At 41.5% G+C, this 21,765-nt stretch overlaps 1 protein-coding gene across 10 annotated transcripts in view; it reads right to left on the bottom strand.

Annotated features, from left to right (window-relative positions):
- Window positions 1-21,765, bottom strand: part of LOC138740624 (phospholipid-transporting ATPase IG-like) — a 130,830-nt gene that overhangs the window by 30,957 nt on the left and 78,108 nt on the right. For all 10 annotated transcript variants that reach the window (XR_011343076.1, XR_011343077.1, XM_069893534.1 and 7 more), the window contains 5 exons: window positions 17,710-17,781; window positions 14,557-14,630; window positions 14,260-14,363; window positions 13,142-13,323; window positions 3,424-3,690 (listed from right to left, as the gene is read on the bottom strand). Coding sequence is in view for 8 of the 10 variants with exons in the window: in XM_069893534.1 (XP_069749635.1) it covers window positions 3,424-3,690; window positions 13,142-13,323; window positions 14,260-14,363; window positions 14,557-14,630; window positions 17,710-17,781 (699 nt within the window). In the remaining 2 variants the exon portion in view is untranslated. The remainder of the gene's footprint in view (window positions 1-3,423; window positions 3,691-13,141; window positions 13,324-14,259; window positions 14,364-14,556; window positions 14,631-17,709; window positions 17,782-21,765) is intronic.

Genomic DNA, 21,765 nt, shown 5'->3' with positions numbered 1-21,765 from the left:
AAAGTGACAAAAGAAATTAATGAAGGCAAGAAGGAGTAAGTGGATTTTTTAAATATCTATCTATAGATCTATATCTATAGATCTATATCTATAGATCTATATCTATAGATCTATATCTATAGATCTATATCTATAGATCTATATCTATAGATCTATATCTATAGATCTATATCTATAGATCTATATCTATATATATCTATATATATCTATCTATATATACAAGGTCCCCCATAATAGGCTCATCCTGAAAGTCCCAAGGAATTCAGAATTGGTTTGCATGCAGAGGCTAGGAGCATATTCAGTGACTAGTATCATTCCACAGGGATCTGTTCTGGGACCACTGCTCTTTGTGATTTTTATAACCGACTTGGATGATGTGGAGTGTTGGGTCAGCAAGTTTTCAGCTGATATAAAGGTTGAAGGTGTGTATAGAGTAGGAGGTAGATTACAACAGGATATAGACAGGATGCAGTTAGGGAGAAAAGTGACAGATGGGGTTAATTCTGGATAAGTGTGAATTAATGAACTTTGGATAGTTGAACTTGAAGGTGGAGTCCATGGTTAATGGCAAGATTCTTAACAGAGATCTTGAGATCCAGATCCTTTAAGGTTGCCATGCAAGTTGATAGGGTGTTTCAGGTGCTTGCCTTCATTAGTTGAGGGAGTGAGTTCAAGAGCTGTGGCATAATGTTGTAGTTTTAGAAAACTCTGGTTAGAACACACTTGGAGTATTGACTTCAGTTCTGGTTGCTGCATTACAAGAATGATGTAGATACTTTAGAATGGGCACAGAGCAGATTTACCAGGATATTGAAGTATTGGAGAACATGGCTTTTTAAACAAGGCACACAGAGCTCAGGGGCTTTTCTATTTCAAGCAACAAGAGATAATAGGTGACTTGGACAAATACATTATGAGGGGCTTCAGGACCAAGTTCAAGTTTATCGTCTGACTGTACATATACATTTTCCTGAGGTGACAACAGCAAACTTAAAGATGAGTGGGAGAAAGTTTAGGGGAGACAACAGGGAATTTTGTTTTTTTAAATATAAACACAGAGTTTTTTTCCTTGAGCTCCAGTTTCCTCTCACTGTTCAAAGTGTACTGGGGGTGTTGGTTAATTGGGTGGCATGGTCTGTTACCGTGTCTAGATTTAAAAAAAAATTAAATTTAAAATAAACAGTGCAATATACAAATGTTCTGGAGGAACTCAGCAGGTAACCAGCATTTCAGGCCTGAGATCTTCATCAGGAACAACAAAAAAAAACAGGTAGACACCAGAATAAAAAGTTGGGCGAAGTGGGACAGAGGAGTGGAGGGAGAAAGGGTAAGGAGAGAAGTACAGGCTAACAGGTAAGAGATAATAGATGGATAAGCAGATTTAAAAGACTCTTAGATAGGCACATGGGGAAAGAATGAGGTGGGAAGGAGGGAAGGATTAGATTATTGTGGAGTAGGTTTACATAGGTCAGCACAACATAGAGCATTACAGTACAGGCCCTTTGTCACACTATGTTCTCTCTCAGCTGGTCAGACAGTATCCATCGGTAGAAGTGGTCAGTCAACATTTCGGGTCAGGTCCCTTTAAATCAAAACTAATAAATTTATTAAGAGCAATTTTTTTGCTCACGATTCCAGCATCTGCAGTCTTTGATCTGTGCACAGCACACGACTATAACATCTACAGACTCATTTAACTCTGTAGTCTTAGTATTTATTTCATTTTTGATGCATTTCACGCTTTCTGCCAATGCACCTGCAGCAAAGAGACAACATTTACATGAGCCTATGAACTGGCAATCACTATAGTTATCAATATTCTAAATATCTCATGTTTTAAGTATTCACTGCTTAGAGCGGCACAGTTGGTGCAGCAGCTAGCACAACACCTTTACAGCGCCAGAGTTCGAATCCCACGTGGTCTATAAGTAGTTGGTATGTTCTCCCCGTGTCTGCATGGGCTTTCCCCAGGGGTTCCAGTTTCCTCCCGTCATTCAACACCTTCTGGGTTAATTGAGTATAAATTGGGCAGAACTGGCTTGTGGGCTGACATGGTCTGTGGCCATGCTGTAGGTCTAAATTAAAAAAATTTAAATTCAAAATTGAATTACAAAACTATTTTGGGCAAGTAACCAAACGTTTTGTCAGAAGTAAGAACACAAATCATAGCTGTAGAAGGCGGCCATCTGGTCTGTGAAGCCTGTTCCTTCATTTAAAAAGATCATGGCTCTGGACTCAGTTCCACCTACCTACTTTCTCCACCACCACCACCCCACACACCCACCCCGATCTTCAATTCCCCTACCTTACATTAAATCCATCAAATTTCAATAGCATTAATGAGGCAACCTCTTCTGTATCTGAGCAGAGAATTCCAGTTTCTCTATTCTCGGGGGTGGGGGCAGGGTGGGCGTGCAGAAGAATCAGTTCCTCTTCATCTCTGCCCTAAATCTACTTCCCCAAATCCTGAGGGTATGGCCCAAGTTCTAGTCTCACCTATCAGTGGAAACAACTTTCCTGCCTATTGCTTTCATAATTTTGTATTGTTCCAGAAAATTCTATTATTCTTCTGAATTCCCAAGCAACTCAATCTTTCTTTATAGATTAACCCTTTGAATCAACTTGGTGAACCTCCTCTGTGTTGCCTCTAAAGCAAGGAGACCAGAACTGCATGCAGTGTTCCACGTGCTGCCTCACCAGTACCCTGCAGTTGCAGTGGAACCTCCTTGTTCTTAAATTCAATCACTCTACCAATGAAGGCTAACACTCCATTTGCTTTCTTGATTGCCTGTTGCACCTTTGATTAGAGAGAGAGAATTAAGGTGGCTCCATGACCACCCGAGCCAAACTCTTTTCTCCTATTTCTTGTCAGACGGAAAATACAAGAGCTTGAAAATGCATACCACTTTGTCCAAGGAACAGCTTCTAAAATATTGATTATATATTAAAGATGATCGCTCCAATATCACAAACCAACCTTATCATCGCTCTTGTACTTCACCTACATTTCCTCTCCAGCTCTATATTCTGTACTATCTTGCTCAACATGTTACTTGCCTGCATGACAAAGTTTTTCATTGCATCTCTGTACACAAAACAATAATTCAACTGAAAATCAAGGCAGCAGAAGCAAAGCCACCAATAGTGAATTAGCAGTGAATATATGAGTTAAATTACAATATGATCTCATTAAAAAAAATCACAACAGATGATTCAAGCTTTTGAAAGACTGGCGAGATAAATAGAGAAAAATGGCTGCATGGACATCATCCACAAGAGGACACTACCTTGAAATTCTATTTTACTTCATCTGGAGGTCTCACTCAGTACAATATTTCCTCAATACTGCTTTTTCTCTGCATTAAAGTCTCCTAAGGATTGAATCCTCAACTTTCTATCAGGCAAGAATTTAAAAAGTCATACCTTAAAAGGCTTGCAGAAGAACATCTTTTATCTTGGACGACCGCTTTGTGGAGTTCCAGCAATAGTTCATGAACTTTCTCTGCACCTTCTGTTCTATACTCCTCAATGTATTTGATTGTCAGCTCTAAAAGCTTCATATTGGAATTAAAAAGCCTGCAGGCAAAACACGTGGCCATTGCTGTTTCCATCTTGTCTCCTGTGAGCACCCAAACTTTCATACCTGCAGAGTGCAAGGCTTCAATAGTTTCTGCAGCTTGATCTTGGAGTCTTGCCATAGGGGGGAAAAAAGAACTGTCAACATTTTGATTTGTAAAAATTAACTGTACCAATCAAAACAAAAATTCTTATTTGGCAAATATTAAGAAAAATCTCTGCTGTTATAGTTATAATACTGTTTTCATAATGTCACAGTATTCGAACAAATTTGTGAACCGTACATGGAGCACAACAGAGGGCCAACCGCGGACCTCCATCCTCTAAAATGACAGAATGAGAAGAAGACAAAATGACTTGATCCAGTGTGTAAAAGGAGATGACACAATTTTCTTGTTTATTTTCATTGTGTGATGACATTGTTTTAATGGGTTTATTGAATATGTTGAACGTTTAGTGGGTTTGGAGGGGAGTGGGAAGGAGGGAGGGGGGAAAAAGGGGAGAAAATGAAACTGTGTATATTCAAGAGGGAAATGTTTGTGTGTATTTTGATTAATATGGTTCATAGTGTGAAAAATAAAATATTTTTAAAAATATATACTGTTTTCATTTTTCCATTAGACTCTTCTACAATTGCTACCCATTGCAGAAAGCAGCTATTAGTTATTCATAGCATATACATAAGCAAAAGAAATCTGGAAACACTCAGTAAGCATCCATGTGGAAGTTGGGGTGCGGGAAGAGAGCACGAGAGCGCGAAGAAAGAGACAGACACACACAAACTTGACATGTAAACTGATTATTCTGTCAATGGTAATCCTGACAGGAGGTATATAGCCATAGAGCTATATAGCATGAAAACATAACACAGCACAGGCCCTTCAATCATCAATATACTGACCTATATATTCCTTCCTAAAAGAGAACTAAACCCTCCCTACCCCATAACCCTGTTTTGCTTTCATCCATGTGTCAGTGTAAGACTCTCTTAGATATTCCCTCCACCACCACCATCCATGGCAAGGGTTTCCAGGCACCCACATTGTGTAAAAAAAAACATACCCCTGATGTCTCCCCTAAATTCCCCTCCCTTAACTTTGTACTTGCCCTCTGTTGTTTGCTGGTCCTGCTTCCCCAGGGAAACAGGTGCTGGCTGTCCACCCTATCTACGCATCTCAATCTCGTAGACCTCTATCAATCTCCTCTCATCCTTCTAAGCTCTAAAGAGAAAAGTCCCAGCTCTTCTAATCTTGCCCCATAAGACTGGTTTCCCCAATCCAGGAAACATTATGGTAAATCTCCTCTGCACCCTCTCCACAGCTTCCACATCCTTCCTATAATGAGGTGACCAAAACTGAACACAATATTCTTAAGTGTATCTCACCAGAGATTTGTAGAGTTGCAACATGACCCGTCTACTCTTGAATTCAATCCCCCTATTAATGAATCCCAGCATCTCATAGGCCTTCTTAATTATCATATCAACCTGTGCGGCAACCTTGAGGGATGCATGGATTTGAACCCCAAGTTTCCTCTGTTCTTTCACACTCTTAAGTGACCAACCATTAACCTTGTACTCAGACTTCTGGTATGTCCTTCCAAAACGCATCACCTCACACTTATTCAGATCCATTCACTATCTACACTGATCACAACCTGCTTACTTTTGCCTTCTCAAAGTCCTGCAACCCATAGTCTACACAACAACAGAGACACTTATCCTATGTCTCTGAATTCACCACTGCTATCGACATTTATCAAGAAAGCACAATGTGGTCACAGACGCACTTTCTAGGCCGGCAGTCAATGCTGTATCACAGGACAGACTACCATGATCTGGCTCGGGTGCAACAAGACAACCCCAAGACACTCAGCTTCAGAATTGCAATCATGGGGTTGCAGTTCCAAGACCTCCCAGTTAACGCCGATGGCACTCTGCTCCTCTACGACGTTTTCACTGGCCAGCCCAGACCTCCCATCCCTGCCCAATGGAGGAGAACAGTTTTTGACATAATCCAGAGTTTGTTGCCCCCCTCAATTCGCACAACAGCGTCACTGGTGTCCGCAAAATTTGTTTGGCACGGCCTGCATAAACAAGTCACGGAGTGGGCAAAAACATGCCAACTGCCAGATGGCCAAAGTTTAGCAGCACAGCAAAGCACCAACTCCCAAAGTTCAATGCCCTGACCTGCAGGTTCCATCATGCCCATTTTAACATAGTTGGACCCCCGCCAGTCTCCCGGGGGGGTCACACTACCTACTCACGGTGGTGGACAGTTTCACTCGCTGTCTATAGTCCATTCCTATTCCGGACACCACCACAGAGACATGCACCAGAGCTTTCCTCGACACCTGGGTCTCCCTCTTTGGTGTTCTGGCAGACGTTACAACTGACGGGGGGGGGGGGGCACAATTCACCTCCACCCTGTGGACTCCTGGGCACCCAGCTGCATTGCACCACAGCTTACCACCCTCAAGTTAATGGGATAGTCGAGTGCTTCCACTGCCGTCTCAAATTGGCGCCGAAGGCATGCCTCGAGAAGCCCAATTGGATGGACGAACTGCCTTGGGTTCTCCTGGGAATTCGCACAGCACTGAAAGACTACTTCAGGGCCTCCTCTGCCAAACTAGTCTACGGAGAGACCATCACAGTACCTGGCCAATTCCTCCCTCCAGCAACACTCCAAGACCGCTGTTGTCATCAAAAGGCTGCATGACAAACTGGCAGCACCCCCACCATGGCGACATGGTCCACTGCCCTGCAACTTTCCCCTTGGACATCCTCCTGTGAGGATGTGTTTGTGTGCAGGGGGACGCACAGGACTTCCCTTCAGCGACCTTACAAAGGTCCATACAGGGTGCTACACAGGAAAGCTTTGGCGTTTACCTTTGACATTGGGGACATAATCACGCTGGACCAGTTAAAACCATCTCAGCCAGTACAGGTTCCTCCACCAGTGCACAGAAGTCGGCTGCTGAAACAGTACACCTCATCCTCTATACATCCAGAGACCTTTGGTTCCAGTTCTTTTGGGGGGGGGGGAAAATGCTGTGAACTCAATCAAAGACACACGCTTGCAATGGAAAACCAGCTCCACCTGTCACGGGCAGCTGCAGCAAGGATACCATCGCGGGACCATCTCTTCCAGTCCAGATCAGAAGGTCGCATATGCACTTGTGTCATCGGGACGCAAGTGCCGTGATGTTAGGGGTGGGACAGAGGATGGACCTAAAGATTGCAGTGCGGAATTCAAAATAAAGCAGTTGTGATACTCAAGTTCACAGCCTGGTTTTAGTCTCTTCGCTGTGCTCGCTCACAACCTGCAACAAGTGCATGAAAAGTAAGACAGTGTTTATGGTTCATTGATTATTCAGGAATCTGATGGCAGCAGAGAAGAAGCTGTTCTTGTGCCTCTGAGTGCTCGTCTTTAGACTCCTGTACCTTTTCCCTGATGGTAGCAGAGTGAAGAGGGCATGGCCTGTGTGGTAGGGGTCTTTGAGGATAGAGGGTGCTTTTTTTTAATATATAAAAGACACCATCTCATATAGATGTCCTTAATGGAATGAAGTCTGGTGCTTGTGATGTCGCAGGCAGAGTTAACAACCCTCTGGAGTTTATTCGTCCTGAGAGTTGGTGCCTCCATACCTGGCAACCAGCCTGAATGCTCTCCACAGTATACCTTAACTGTAGAAGATTACAAGAGTCTTAGGTGACATACCAAATCTCCTCAGACGCCTCAAAAAGTATAGCTGCTGGCGAGCCTTCTTTTTCATCAATGTGGAGGCTCCAGGACAGATCCTCGGAGATGTTGACACCCAGGTATTTGAAGTTTTTGACCGTCTCCATTACTGAGCCCTCTGTGAGGACTAGGTTGTGTTCCCCTGACTTCCTCCTTGGTTTTGCTGCCGTTGATCAACTAGCTGATCTTTCTCCCTCCTGTTTTCTTTCTCGTTGCCGTTGTGATTCTGCCAACAAATGTGGTGTCATTGGCAAACTTGTAGATAGCATTGAAATTGTGCCTGGCCACACAGTCTTGGGTACATAATGAGTAGAGCAGTGGGCTAAGCATGCATCCTTGGGGTGCGCCTGTGTTGATAATCAGTGAGGAGACGATGTCTCCAATTCGTACTAACTGTGATGTTCCGATGAAAAAGTCAAGGATCCAGTTGCAGAGGTGGGGTAAAGAAGTCTACTAGTATTTATAGCTTCTTGACTAGCACTGAGGGAATAAAGATATTAAAGGCTGAGCTGCAGTCTATGAAGAGCAGCCATATGCATTGCTGTTTTCAAGGTGATCCAGAGCTGAGTGGAGAGCCAGTGGTATTGCATCTGCTATGGAGCAATTGTGACATTAGGCGAATTGCTTCGGTACATTAATTCTGGCCATGACTAGCTTCTCAAAGCATTTCAAAGATCATAGCTACTGTCCCAGCTACCTCTTCTCTCACTTCCCACCATAGCCTGGGGTATATTGCGTCTGGCCCCGGGGACTTCTCAATTTTGATGTTTTTAAGAAGATCCTTCAATGAATGAAAGAAAAATGTTCCAAATAATACCTTTTTTGTTATTATGAAGTTAAAGCCTTTTAAATTGATAAATATTGTCAAAGTTTAAGATACCTTGACAGTCTGAAGTAGAAATTTTGCTTACTAAAGGAGGCATAAATAAATTTATTTCTGTTGTGATCTCTACTTTTTTTAAAAAATTTTTTTATTTTTCACACCATAAACCACATTGACCAAGATACATACATTAAGGGCGCCACAACCTTTAAATCCCGAATCACTTCAGGTTCATTACACATCACCCAATCCAAAACCACCAATCCTCTGATGGGCTGATCGACTTGTTCCAAAAAGCCATCCTTTAAGCATTCTTTAAAATTTTTCTCCCAAGATCCTGTACCTTCCTGACATTCCCAATCACCCTTATATTAAAAATCTTCCATAATTATCTTGACATTCTCCTTCTGACACGCTTTTTCTATTTCCAGCTGTATCACGCAGTCCACTTCCTGGCTGTTTTTGGAGGCCTAAGGTCTTTTTACTCTTCCAATTTCTTACTTCAATCCATAAAGATTCAATGATTTTTGTCCCTATGCCCCTTCTTTCAAGTGATTTAATAGCATTTTTTTCCCATCAGGGCCATCCCCCACCCCCCCCCCCCCCCCCACCCTTTACCTTCCTGCCAATATTTTGTATAGAAGGTGTAACCCTGTACATTCAGTTCCCAATCATTCAGCCATGTTTTGGAGATGGCCACAATGTCCTACCTTTCCATTTGCATCTGCACAACTAGGTCATCTCCCTTATTCCTGCACATTAAAGTACAATCCCCTTAGACCGGTCTCTGCAGATCCATTGTTCACCAAATTATCTCGTCTTTTCCTGTGTCTGTCTTTTTTGCTGCACGTCAATTTGGACTGGTTTCCGATTTCAACTTTGTCTACATTACATCCTGGTTTTTCCTACCTTAATTCTGATTCCCACTCCCCTACCAAACTATTTAAACCCTCCCCAACAGCTCTAGCAAATCTGCCTGCCGGGATATTATTTTCCCTCTAGTTCAGGTGCAGCCCATCTTGTTTGTAGAGGTCAGACCTTCCCCAGAAGAGATTCCAATGATCCACAAATCTGAACCCCTGCCCCAACTCTTGAGCCATGCATTCATCCTCCTATTTCTACCCTCTCTAACACGTGGGACTGGCAGCATTCCTGAGATCACCACCCTTGAGGTCTTATTTCTTAACATCCAACCTAACTCCCTGTATTTTCTTAAGACCTCATCCCTCCTCCTCTCAATGTCATTAGTCCCCACATGGACCATGATGTCTGTCTGCTCCCCCTCCTCCATCAGAATGCTGTGAACTCAATCAAAGACGTTCCTGACCCTGGCACCTGGGAGGCAACACACATGTCGGGAGCTTTGATCTCATCCACAGAAACCCCTATTCACACACCTAATCAAAGAGTCCCCAATCACTATCGTTCTTCTCTTCTTCCCCCTTCCCTTATGAGCCAGGGGGCCAGCCTCTGTACCTGAGACATCAACACCTTGACTTGTCCCTGGATGTTCATCTTCGTCAATTGTATCCAAAAGGGTATACCTGTTGTTCACTTGAATGGCCACAGGGGAATCCTGCACTGTCTGAGTCTTTCCCTTCCCTCTCCTGACAGTCACCCATCTACCTGCCTCCTGAAATTTTAAGGGTGACTGCCTCCCCAACGCTACTGTCTGCAGCTAGCTCTTTCTCCCCCAAGATGTGCAGTTCATTCAACTATAGCTCCAGTACCTTAAGTCAGGTTGTAGCTGAATGCACCACCTGCAGTTGTAGTTATCAGGGACAAGTGTATTGTCCCAAATTTCCCACAACCAGAGCACACTACTGCCTTGGCAGACTCCATTACCTATATGTAATTAGAGCACTTAAATCACTCTATCCTTACCTTTCTTTGTAGTAGGCTCGCCGAAGCCACTCAAACCAAAGCCTCAAAGTCCCACTCGTTCACTAGGCTGCTCCTTTAGCAAGCCCTCCTTTTTATTGGTCCTGCTAATTTTTTTCAATTACCCAATTAATCCCTCTCACAATAATCAATTAACAGCAGTCACCAGTTTCTCCTGGTTGAAGGCTCCTCACCAACTGAACAGCAAGGTAAGCTATCCTTCCTTTTTTAATTCTACTGCCTGACCAACTACATGTGCCTGTGCACTAGGCCCCTAACCTACTTTTTTTAAAAAGCAACCCTTAAAAATAGATAAATAAATTGATAGATATCAATAACTACTCATGGATTTTCAGTGACTCTCCTGGCTGAAGGCTCCTCCCCAAATTCTCTGAGCTCTTCCTGTTTTTCTGCTTCCTACATCTAATGCATGCATCTTTCTTCCTCTTGACTAGTTGCCTGACTTGTTTCATCAGCCATGGTTCACATTTCCTACATTTTTTCCTTATCCCATTGGGACAAACCTATCTTGAACCCTGCACAGTTAGTCCCTAAACTTCCTCCACATTAGTTCTGTGCTTTCACCCTTAAAAATCTGTTTTCAATTTATTCTCACTAGTCTCTGCCTCATCCCTTCATAATTAGCCCTTCCCCAGTTTAACCTTGTCTATAGCTATGATGAAGTTGAGGGAGTTGTGGTCACTCTCACCAAAGATTGTCCCTCTATTACATGGATTCCTGAATCAGCAGCGAGGGGATTATGAACCCAAGGCAGAATATTTTTAAAATGAGTACATCCTGAAAAAGATTTAAATATAATCAGTTGTGTAATATATATTTATGGGTGACGTGATGTGAGCAGAAATGACTTTGCACATCACCTTCCTCTTGACAATGGAACAGTGCAGCAAGTATAACAATGGGAAATGTTGAATGAGGAGTCACTTTCTAGTAGCTAGAAAATGCACCTTCATAAAGCCATAAGAAATAGGAGTGGAAATAAGCTACTTTGCCCATCGAGTCTGCCCACCATTTAATCAGGAGTTGATCCATTTTTCCACTCAGCCCCCCCTGCCTGGCCTTCTCCCCATAACCTCTGATGCCCTGGCAAAACATGATGATATCAATTGCTGCCTTAAATAAACCCAACCACCTATGTCAATTTCACAGATTTACACCATTCTATCTGAAGAAATTCCTCCTCATCTCCGTTCTGTGGACACCCTTCAATCTTGAAATAGTGCCCTCTTGTCCGACTGTCCCACCATGGGAAATAATGAGATCTCCCCCCCCCCCTTCTCCTAAATTCTAATTAGTATAGGCTAAGAGATGTCAAATGGACCTCATACGATAATCTTTTTATTCTCGGAATCATCCTTCTAATCAGGTTTTCCCACAATTTAAACAGATAGCTACATTGGCCATTAGTGGCTGAGATGTTTATGATCAAGCCTGGAAGATTCATGTTGTGGTATCAGTTGCCTTCTTTCCAATTACAGGATTATGTTTGGCACAGTTAGCAGTTACTGCTCCTACCCAGTTAACCTGGATAGGAAAACCCAGCCACATCAGTAAGAATTTAAAGAATCAGCAACTTTGGTGCAGATTTTGGGGGGGGGGATGGTATTGGGGGCATGATCAAAACACTAAAGCACCTACGGACAACAGATGTGCTTCTCAAGCACATCAATAAACATTTGGGATTTTACAACAATCAAGCAGTTTCAATTCTATTAAACCGGTTTGGTTTGAAAACTAGCATTTTTTTCCCCCTCTCTGATTACTCAGGTTTATGAACTGACCAGATGGGTTTAACAATTGGGACATCTTTAGCTTGTCTGATTATATAGCTCCACTAGCCTTTGCTGTTAGGTTATTGTCCTATGCAACACAAATTTATTACAATGAAACCAAAAAATAAGATGAGTTATTATGTTTTGCTCTTGTACATTTCCATTTGGTTAGTTGTCAAGCTGGAATGATTATTAGAAGAATGGAAAAGCTCAGCAATAGTTTTTATTCCCACTGAAAACAAGCTGTATCAAGCAATCCCAAATGTCATCAAGACCATCAACTTTTCTGAAGAAAAATACTCATGTGTGTACCCTTCAGACTCACCAACCTAATATCCAAGCAGCCCTATATTTATTTCTGATTCAGCATTGTGGTGGTTTAACTTGCATGCCTATTACTGGATGAAAGATAATTCCACAAGCTGAGGAAACAAAATTGTGGAAATAAATCAAATTCAGCTCAGCAACCACCCATCATCAGTTAAAATAAAACATAATTCTGGAAACACTCAACATATAATGTGGTAAGAGCACAAAACAGAAATATTAACTTTCTCTTTCCATAAATGTTGACTGATCTGCTGAATGTTTCCACAATTATCTGGTTTATTTCAGATTTTCAATATATACAATTAAAAAAAAAAAATTCTTTCACTATTAGTTGAAATCAGGTCAAACTGTACTATCATAATGGACTGCTATGTTATCCAAGACTCAATCTTGTAGAGAGAAGACCCTCTGCATCATTTCAGCTGTTAATGGTTTTGCAATATGTGCTACACTTTTAATTGGAGGTTCAAATAGTTGTAATTATGAAAACAGAGTCCAAATTCTATAGTTTACCCTCAGCATCTGAACAGACTTCAATAAAAATAAACAAGGAGAAATCAAAGCACATGCAAGGACATAGCCAAAGGTCTATTATCAAATGCAAAATTTCTGGCATCACCCATATATGGTGAAATAATAATTGAATATGCTGGAGATACAAATGAAAAATACCACAGGTCCTAGAAATTGGAAATGAAACAAAATGCTGCCCAATACACTGCGGGTAAAGCATTAGTTGTGGAGACAGAAACAGAGCTATATATTGCAAATGTTGTGAAATCATTGTCTTGAACTGTTTTCCTCTCCACAAATTAGTACACCACCTTATTAACAAATATCACTTGGAGTCCACATAGGAAAGCAGGCAGATAAACAAAGTTTATCATCAAACCACCCTTCTGCCAAAAGGCAGAACTATGTAATCCAGCTACACACAAGGACAAAGGCTGCTTGCATAGATTGGAGTATCAACATAAATGATCACTCAAAAGACTCACTTGTCTTCCACAGCTGTTGCCCCAATTAAATGCATATCATTTTCAATGTTATCATAAGCTTCTGCTAATTTTTCTTCTCTGTCTTTGAGGGCCATTTTAGCAGCATGAAGCTGTGTACTGAACTGGTCATATTCGTCCTGAGCAAATTCTTTATAAGCGACGCAGAGTGTTCTTAAACCATCCTGGAAAAATCATGCAACAAGAACTTTTTTTTCCACTTAATATCATTACATTGATACAAATAGCAAATCACTCACTTGGTGGAGTTTTACTGTGTTTAAACACGTTTATAGATTGAACATTTAATTGAAATGAGCACGATCAAAATCTAAATGCCAATTTAAAAGAAAGGTTAGTCAGTAACGAGATCCAAATGGGAAAATAATTCCATGCATGTTTCCACCCGAGAGGTTTACCTTGCTCTATTTATAACCTACAGAAAGACCCTTTATTACCTATACAAGATTAAGATAGGATTCTGGTTTTCACTTTTACCATGTATTCATGGTAAAATGGGAAGCTCATCTTCAGGGGCAACTGCCAATGAACTTCCCTGTAACACTACAATTATTATCCAATATCAAATACTCAATGGAATTTTAGAAGAGTAATTTTCCAAGGGGAAATTAAACAGGGGGGTGAAAAAAATTGAAGGTTTCTTTCCCCCTAAAGATTTTCAACTGTAGCCAACTATGATCTTCGAGAGAATTTTAACAACCCAAAGAAAAAATATTGTTTTTGCATGTTCTTCACCACCAATCTAATTTGGAATCTGCAGCTCAAACTTTGATAATGCGTGAATGAAACCAATGCATGTTCTTCAAAACATTTTTTTTTTTGCGGGTGGTTGGGAAATTGCAGAAAAGAGGATTCCAGAAAAGGCCAATGCACGATCGAAATGGTCTGCGCCCAAAACGTTCCTTAATATTTCAAGCAAACAATGAATTTCTGGAGGAACACAGCAGGTCAGACAACATCCATGGGCAGTCAATGTTTCAGGTGTGTATGAAGGCCTTTATATTTAATATGAAAATCTACATGCATAACACTTGGGGGAAAAAAATCCCAACCGTCAGAAAAATCACTTAGAAAGGCCACATTAGCACACTGGATCTTACCACCGCACTGTGTTCCACATGGAATTTTATTTCCTCTTGTTTTCCTGCTTTCACTCTGGGAAAAACTGAAGAGTCTGCTCCCTTACAGAAAAGGAAAATTTTTCCTGTGGTTTAAATAAAAATAAAAATACCAGATTAATGCTGCATGGGAACCAGAAATTAAAGTGTTTATGACACCTTAATCAAACTTTGCAAAATAAAGCAATCAAAATTTAATCACGACTTTCTATAAAAACTTTTATTATTTTTAAGGTTACAGGCAATTAGTTTTTAACTTGGTCTTGAAGAGGATGCTACCTGAACGATCTTGCACTATTACACTCATGCGTCGACGAACAGAGTCAAAGTTAAGAACTTGCAGAAGTTCATACCTGTAAGAAAACACCACTTTTGGCCTCAAAAAGGTACCAACAGTTGAAACACTTTGAAAATGCAAAAATCACAAATGATAAACAAAGTTTATTTGGCAACTTGATTAACTGTCATCCTCCCCCCCACCACCCCCCCCCACCAATTCTGACCTTCTGCCAAAAGACAATTAACTGAAGGTACAACTCACCCCTTCTCCTAGGCAGAGCAAGGAGAAATTCTCTAGGCCTTCTACCTACGGATCTCTATTTAATGAGCCATCTTTCACAGCTTTCATAATGCCTCTTTGGACTCTGCCACCATTCATCTTTCCCTCCCATTCCCTTTAAGCATTCTGAAGGGACTTTCCCCTTGTAACTCGTGTATCTTCTCTTCCATTTTCAACTGACCATCTCCCTTTCCCATGCAACCTCAGGAAATACAACATCTTTTACCATCCAGGAACCCCAGCAGCCCCCTCAAATGAAGATAAGTTCCAATTTGGCATTTTTAAGATAGTTTTTCTGCCATGGTCTCCAAAGTGGAGGAACCAAACATAGAGAGTGACCACTTTGTAGAATTAAAACTGGATGGTTCTGTTGGAAGGTTATTTATTGGTAATATTAATTATTTTTTGCTTTCTATAACTCTAGCTGACCTGATGGGCATTTCCAGTACTTCACCTTTGGTTTCAGATTTCACTAACTGATTGAAGAAACTGCAATTCTGTTTTCCAAAGCCATCATCATCTGATCTATTTCCTTGCCCTTTATAATCTATAAGACAGTCCTTATTTTCATTTTTGTCCCACACAGCCTTTTTCCCTCTTTCCTACTTTTGGTGAAGTATCTTTGACCTGAGACATGAACCATTCCCAATGCATAGATGCAGTGTGACCAGCACTTTAAATTTAGATATACAGCACAGTAACAGGACCTTTCAGCCTATAAGCCTACGCCACCCAAATACCCCCTTTGATCTACCACCCTCGTACATTTTTGAAGAGTGGGAGGAAACCAGAGCACATGAAGGAAACCCACACAGACACAGGGAGAACATACACACTCGATAGACAGTGCTGGATTCGACCCAGATCACTGAGGCTGCAATTACATTACACTAATTGCACTGCTCTACTGCTTTTGTTCAAGGCCAATCATCTGCTTCATTTTTTCAGTACAAGGTCAGAAGAGTGGATGTTTGCTGATGACTACACAAGGAACGCCCAAGTAACTGAAGCAGAAGGGACAACATTGAGGCATGGACTCAGAGACAGTAAGCAATATTTGTATTTCAAAATGCCAACAAAGACCACCTCCAAGAAGAGAATCTATCCATTTTGTCTTATTATTCAAACAGTAGTACCACTGGAACTAGAAGGCAGAAGTTTCAGGTCAAAGGAGAGTGATTTAACTTTCCCAGAAGGTAGTCCATACCAGGAAAATGTTCAAATGGTATTTAGGTAGATGTATGGATTGGAAGGACACGTCAAAAGTAAGTAAGTGGAACTATCTCAAAAAGCCAACTTTGTTAGCCTGTATGAATTGGACATTGCGACTTGTTCCATGCTGCACGACACTGCTGACTCCTCATCCAACACATCCAGGCAACTGCCTCCCAACAGAAACTGTTCGTTTTGTGTTTATTAAGAGAGACAGAGGTTGAGCACGTTGATCACCCTCTGAAATGCCAAATTCTTTGCAATCTTTGCAAAGCAAGTCTGGAGTCTAATGAAGATCAGATAACTTAACACCAAAACAATCTGCTTGGCCGTCCACTCATCCACCATGAATATAATTTCCCCATATTCCTCATGCCACAATTACAATACATAATCATCTACAAAATCCACTACATTTACTTGCCGAGCTACCTCAAACAACCTGCCACCTCCATCTGGAAGGCAAAGGACAGCAAGCACATGGGATCAACTGCTCTAACAAATTACAAATCTGCCCAACCAAAAGTCCACAGTCCCTTCGTCATTCCTGGATCTAAATCCTGGCCCTCTATATCTAATGACATTTCGCGGATACCTTTACCACAAGGTCTGCTGTTGTGCAAGTTCAGCACCACCTTCAAGGATACTTAGAGATGGCCAATAAAAGTAATCTTGTAAGAGACTTACAAAACTCAAAAAAAATGCTGCGATCTGAATATTTAATTTTGATAGGAAAGACACATTCATGTTTTAAGAGCCACTGAACAAGCCTTCCTTAAAAAATCTTCAAAGGGAAAACACTAATATGAATGCAGTTATTAACAAAAATTGACATAACACATCTTACCACACACTTTTTTCTTAATTTAAAAGATTTGGGCATCACTTACAAGGCGGACATATGAAGCCCATTCTTCATCACCCTTCAAGAGCAACTAAGTATGCATAATGTTCAGACTGAGTAAGTGGGTTCGTTTTCCTTCCAAAACTACTGGTGAATCAGATTTTAAAAAGTCTCATCATTGCCATACTGATAGTCCTTGTGTTCTAGAACTTAAACAATTGAATTTAAAAGTAATTTATGAATATCATAGCTCAAATAACAAATATAATAGTGACTGCTCTTTATCTTTCATTAAAATATATCTGCTATTGTGGGATTTGAAATCAAACTACTCTCCCACTGGATTAAGACTATGGCTTACATGTCCAATAACTGTGACAATACCAAATTTTTTTGTTGGATAATTAAAATCCCAGAACATCCATCAGAATCGTGGATTTTTGTGCACATTCTAAGCTCTTCAGTACCTGTGGCAGGAAATAATACACAGCTGGAACAGTGAGCAGCTTATGCCAGTGTACAGCTAATGACAAAAGTTTGACCAGATAAGGGAAATTTGCAAAGACAAATAGAAGCAAGCATGCAAAAAATAAAATCACGTGAAAGGCAGAAGCTGGTCACCTCATTGCTAGAATGTTTTGGAGTACATTCTATCTTTCTTCTTTGGCTTGGCTTCGCGGACGAAGATTTATGGAGGGGGTAAAAAGTTGACATTCTATAGTCAACTAATAAATGAATTAATTTTCAATAATACAGTAATACAAACTGATTAAATGGTATGATTTACAACAATTTTATGAAGGAAGAAAATGCATACATTTCAACTTCTGTGTCTCTATTTTGTATTTTCATCCAATTTTTCTCCATTCCTTGGAAGGTGAAGCCCAACCTGTTGTGGAAAATAAACAACTGGAGTTTTCTTGACATGCAGGGAAGATTTATCATCAGAACTTGTTACACTATTACACCACTTGATATCAAAAACACTTCAAATATCAGCTTTGTGACAACTCTTAATTTTTTTTTGCCTCCTCTACTGTTCAAAGTCCAATGGAAGCTGGAAGAATAGTTTTCCTGTTTCAACCCAGACACATTGCGAGCCTCAGTAATCAATACCAAATTCAACTATTTCAGATGGTGCCACAAATGGACAGTTCTGATGCAAGATAATTCATCTGTAACAAATTTTGTTTCTCTCTCCACAGATGCAATCCTATTTGCTGAGTATTTCCAGCGTTCTTGTTTTATTCCAAACTGCTTTCAAAGGCTGTGCATGCATCTCAGTTCTAGAATGCTGTATTTCCTCACTCTGTTCATCTCATTCATTTTACATTCCTCCTCTTGGCAGATCCAGGATTAACCACCATTAAATTTCCTCTGAGATGATCCTGCAATCGCTTTTATTGCCTTGATAAACTCTTATATTTTCTCAACATCGAATGTGGCTATTTGACTCAAGTTTATGCCAGCTCTTGGAACTTTCCTGTTAGTCTTAGTTTCTGCCATTTTATTCCCCCTGGAATTAATTCACATGTTCATTAACACCACTTGATTCTCCTGCCACCGACCTTCACCATGGGTCATTTACAGAAGCCAATTAACTGATCAACAACCAAGTCTTGGGAATAAGAAAGCACCCAAGGGACATGAACAACCTTACAGAATGAATGTGCAAACTCTACACATATAGCACCCACAGTCATGATCAAATATGGATTTCCTGGACCCAACACTCTTATGTCATCATGAAGTACCATACATCTGCTTCTCTACATTCTCAGGAGTTTACAGAGGTTTGGTATGACATTGGAAACCTTGGCAAACATCTACAGATGTGTAGTGCAAAGTATGTTCACTAGCTACATTACAGTCTGGTATGGGAGCACTAACACCTCGCAGTGGAAAGTCTTTCAAAAGGTCATGGACATAGCATTGCAGGCAAAACTCTGCCCACCATTAAAAAAATCTACATGTTAGAGAGTAGCAGTAATCATCAAGGATCCCCTACAGATCAAGCCTCTTTAATCCGGCGATGTCAGGACCTGGCAATTGCCAGACCGCAGAAAATGCCAGAAAACAGAAATCAACTCCTATAAGGACACCCCTATGTAAATATATCAAAGGTAGAACAAAGTTTAAAACAAGAACTAATACTATGGGGAGGCACTGTTCACGTAGTAATTAGTGCAATGCCTTTACAGCTCCAGCGATCGGGACTCGAACCCTGGTCCTGATCGTGGCAGATTCAACCTTTACAGCGCCAGCGATTTGGACCAGGGTTCGAGTCTCACAGTGTCCGTAAGAGGTTTGTACTAACGCAGCAGATTCAAAAAGTGCCAGATCACAGGAGTTACCAGACTACATAGTGCCGGAAAATAGAGGTTCAACTTTTACTGCTATCAGGAAAGAAATACGGGCGTCACAAGACTTGTACTAAGGGAAACACGATAGGTTGCAGATGCTGTGATTGCAGTAAAAACACCAAAATGTTGGAGGAACTCGGCTGGTTTATTCAGCAACCATAGGACCTTTTGACAAAAATATATTGCTGACATGTTGGACCTGAGCCCTTCAAGGAAAAGGCAAATGCAGGAACTATCAGAAAATCTCAGAATTCAAACAATGGGGGAAAGAATCCAAACCAACAAAAGGTGATAGGTGGGATTTATCATATCTGTGTGAAATGAGACAAGCAAAGGGGACAGTGGGGGAAGCAAGGGGGTGGGGGTAGTTTCGATGAAACCCAGAGAAGTCTACATTAATGGCATTCGGTTGGAGGGTGCCCAGTCTGAATATGAGAATATACAGGTGGTCTCAGTCTGGTAATACAGGAGATCATGGACAGCCATGTTGGTAAGGGAGTGGGATAGAGAATTGAAATGGGTGGCCACCGGGAGATCCAAGCTATTGCAGCAGTCTGAGCAGAGGTGCTCAACAAAGCGATCTCCTAGTCTGTATCTAGTCACTCCAATGTAGAGGAGACCACAGCAGGAGCACCAGATGCAGTAATGACCCCTGCAGGTTCACAGTGAAATGTTGCTTCACTTGGAAGGACAGTTTGGGGCTCTGAATGGCAGAGAGGGAGGAGGTGTGGGCACAAGTGGAACATCTCCTGCTGTTACAAGGGTAGGACCCAAGGGGATAATTGGTGGGGAGGGAGGAGTAGACAAGGGAGTCATGGAGGGAGCGGTCCCTGCAGAAGACAGAGATGGGAATGTGTCTAATGGTTAGATCATGAAGTAGTCAAGTCACCTTTATTTATTGTTCATACCATGCTTGCACGGTAAAGACGAGATAGCATTTCTCCAGGATCACGGAGCATATTTAGAAGTTAGAAGTTGAACACATTGAAATATTAAAACATTAAGTCATATATAGTAAAAGTCCACAGTACACTATCCACATGCGTTCTGGGAATTCAGGAGCCTGTTTGCTTGGGGGAAAATAAAATGTTGCTCAATTTGGACGCAAGGACCAGAGTGCTACGGTACCTCCGGCATTGAGTGTTGTGGATATTTGATCTTTCCTACTGACTTCACTATCCTCTGTGGGTCTTGAAATCCGAGGTGGTACAGCTTCCAAAGCAGATGGGTATACAGTTGCACAGGATGCTCTCAATACTTCCTCTGTAGAATGCAGTGAAGATTGGGGGGGGGAGGGGAGAGAGGGGTGGGAGATGGACTTTCCTCAGCCTTTGCTGCTGGGCTTTCTTGGCTACGTAGCTGGTGTTAAAGGGAACAGCCGAGTCCACTATGCACTCCAAGGAACTTGATACTCTTGACAACCCCAATAGCCAAGCTGTCAATGGTCAGCAGAATGTGGTCCCTTGGGCCCTCCTGAAATCAAAAACTATCTCTTTAAGTTTTATTAATGTTCAGATACAGGTTGTTGGCTCTGCACCAGTCCATTAGCAATAGCACCTCATCTCTGTATGATGACTCCTCATTCTTATTAACAAGGCCCACCACAGTCATGTTGTCAATGAACTTGATGATGTGGTTCAAGCTGTTCGGCCGCACAGTCGTGGGTCAGTAGAGTGAACAAGAGTGGACTTAGCACACAGCCCTGGGGGGCCCCCCCATGTGATGGTCTTGAAAGTGCTGTTGCAAATCCGGACTGCTTGAAGTTTCTTTGAAAGGAAGTCAAGAATCCAATTGCAGAGGGAGGTGTCGTCAGCAAATTTGCAGATAGGATTGAAATTGTGCTTAGCCACACAGTCATGGGTACATAATGAGAAGAGTGGTGAGTTTCCAATTCGTACTGACTGTGGTCTTCCAATGAGGAAGTCAAGGATCCAGTTACAGACACGGCAACTCCGGGGGGGGGGGGGGGGGGGTGGGGGCGGGTCTTTTGTTTTTCTTTCTTTGACTGCCTTACAGTAGACTGAAGGAAATTTTCTACATCTTATGCAAGAATCTTGGATCTTGCTTTTATACTCAAGCCTTGTGCAATAAAGCCAAGAATGCCACATGTTTTCTTTACCACCTGACATACAAGTCTATGAAATATCTCACACTTGCTAAAACCTGCAACTGATCTACATCCTGTTGTATTCTTTAATATCCCTCTCCATAGCTCCACCAATCTTTGTAGCATCTGTAAACAAATTAACCCGCTCATTCTGTTCATTTATGTACATCACAAATACGATCCCTGTGGAACACCACTGATCACAGACCTCCAGTCTGAATCACACCCTTTCACCATTGCCCTCTGTCTTTACGAGCCAACCAAATAACAACTCACCACCGATCCCATGCATCTACACCTTCAGAATCAGCCTATGATGAGGAATTTGTCAAATGCAAACATTAGTACACAAGCTGCCTGACCTGCTGAGCTTTTCAAATTATTTTTAAAAATTACAATCTAA

This window comes from Narcine bancroftii, chromosome 8 (assembly GCF_036971445.1).
Source record: "Narcine bancroftii isolate sNarBan1 chromosome 8, sNarBan1.hap1, whole genome shotgun sequence".
In the NCBI taxonomy this organism is placed as follows: Eukaryota; Metazoa; Chordata; class Chondrichthyes; order Torpediniformes; family Narcinidae; genus Narcine; species Narcine bancroftii.
Note: the sequence above shows the minus strand (reverse complement) of the source record. Positions and strands in the feature narration are given on the sequence as shown.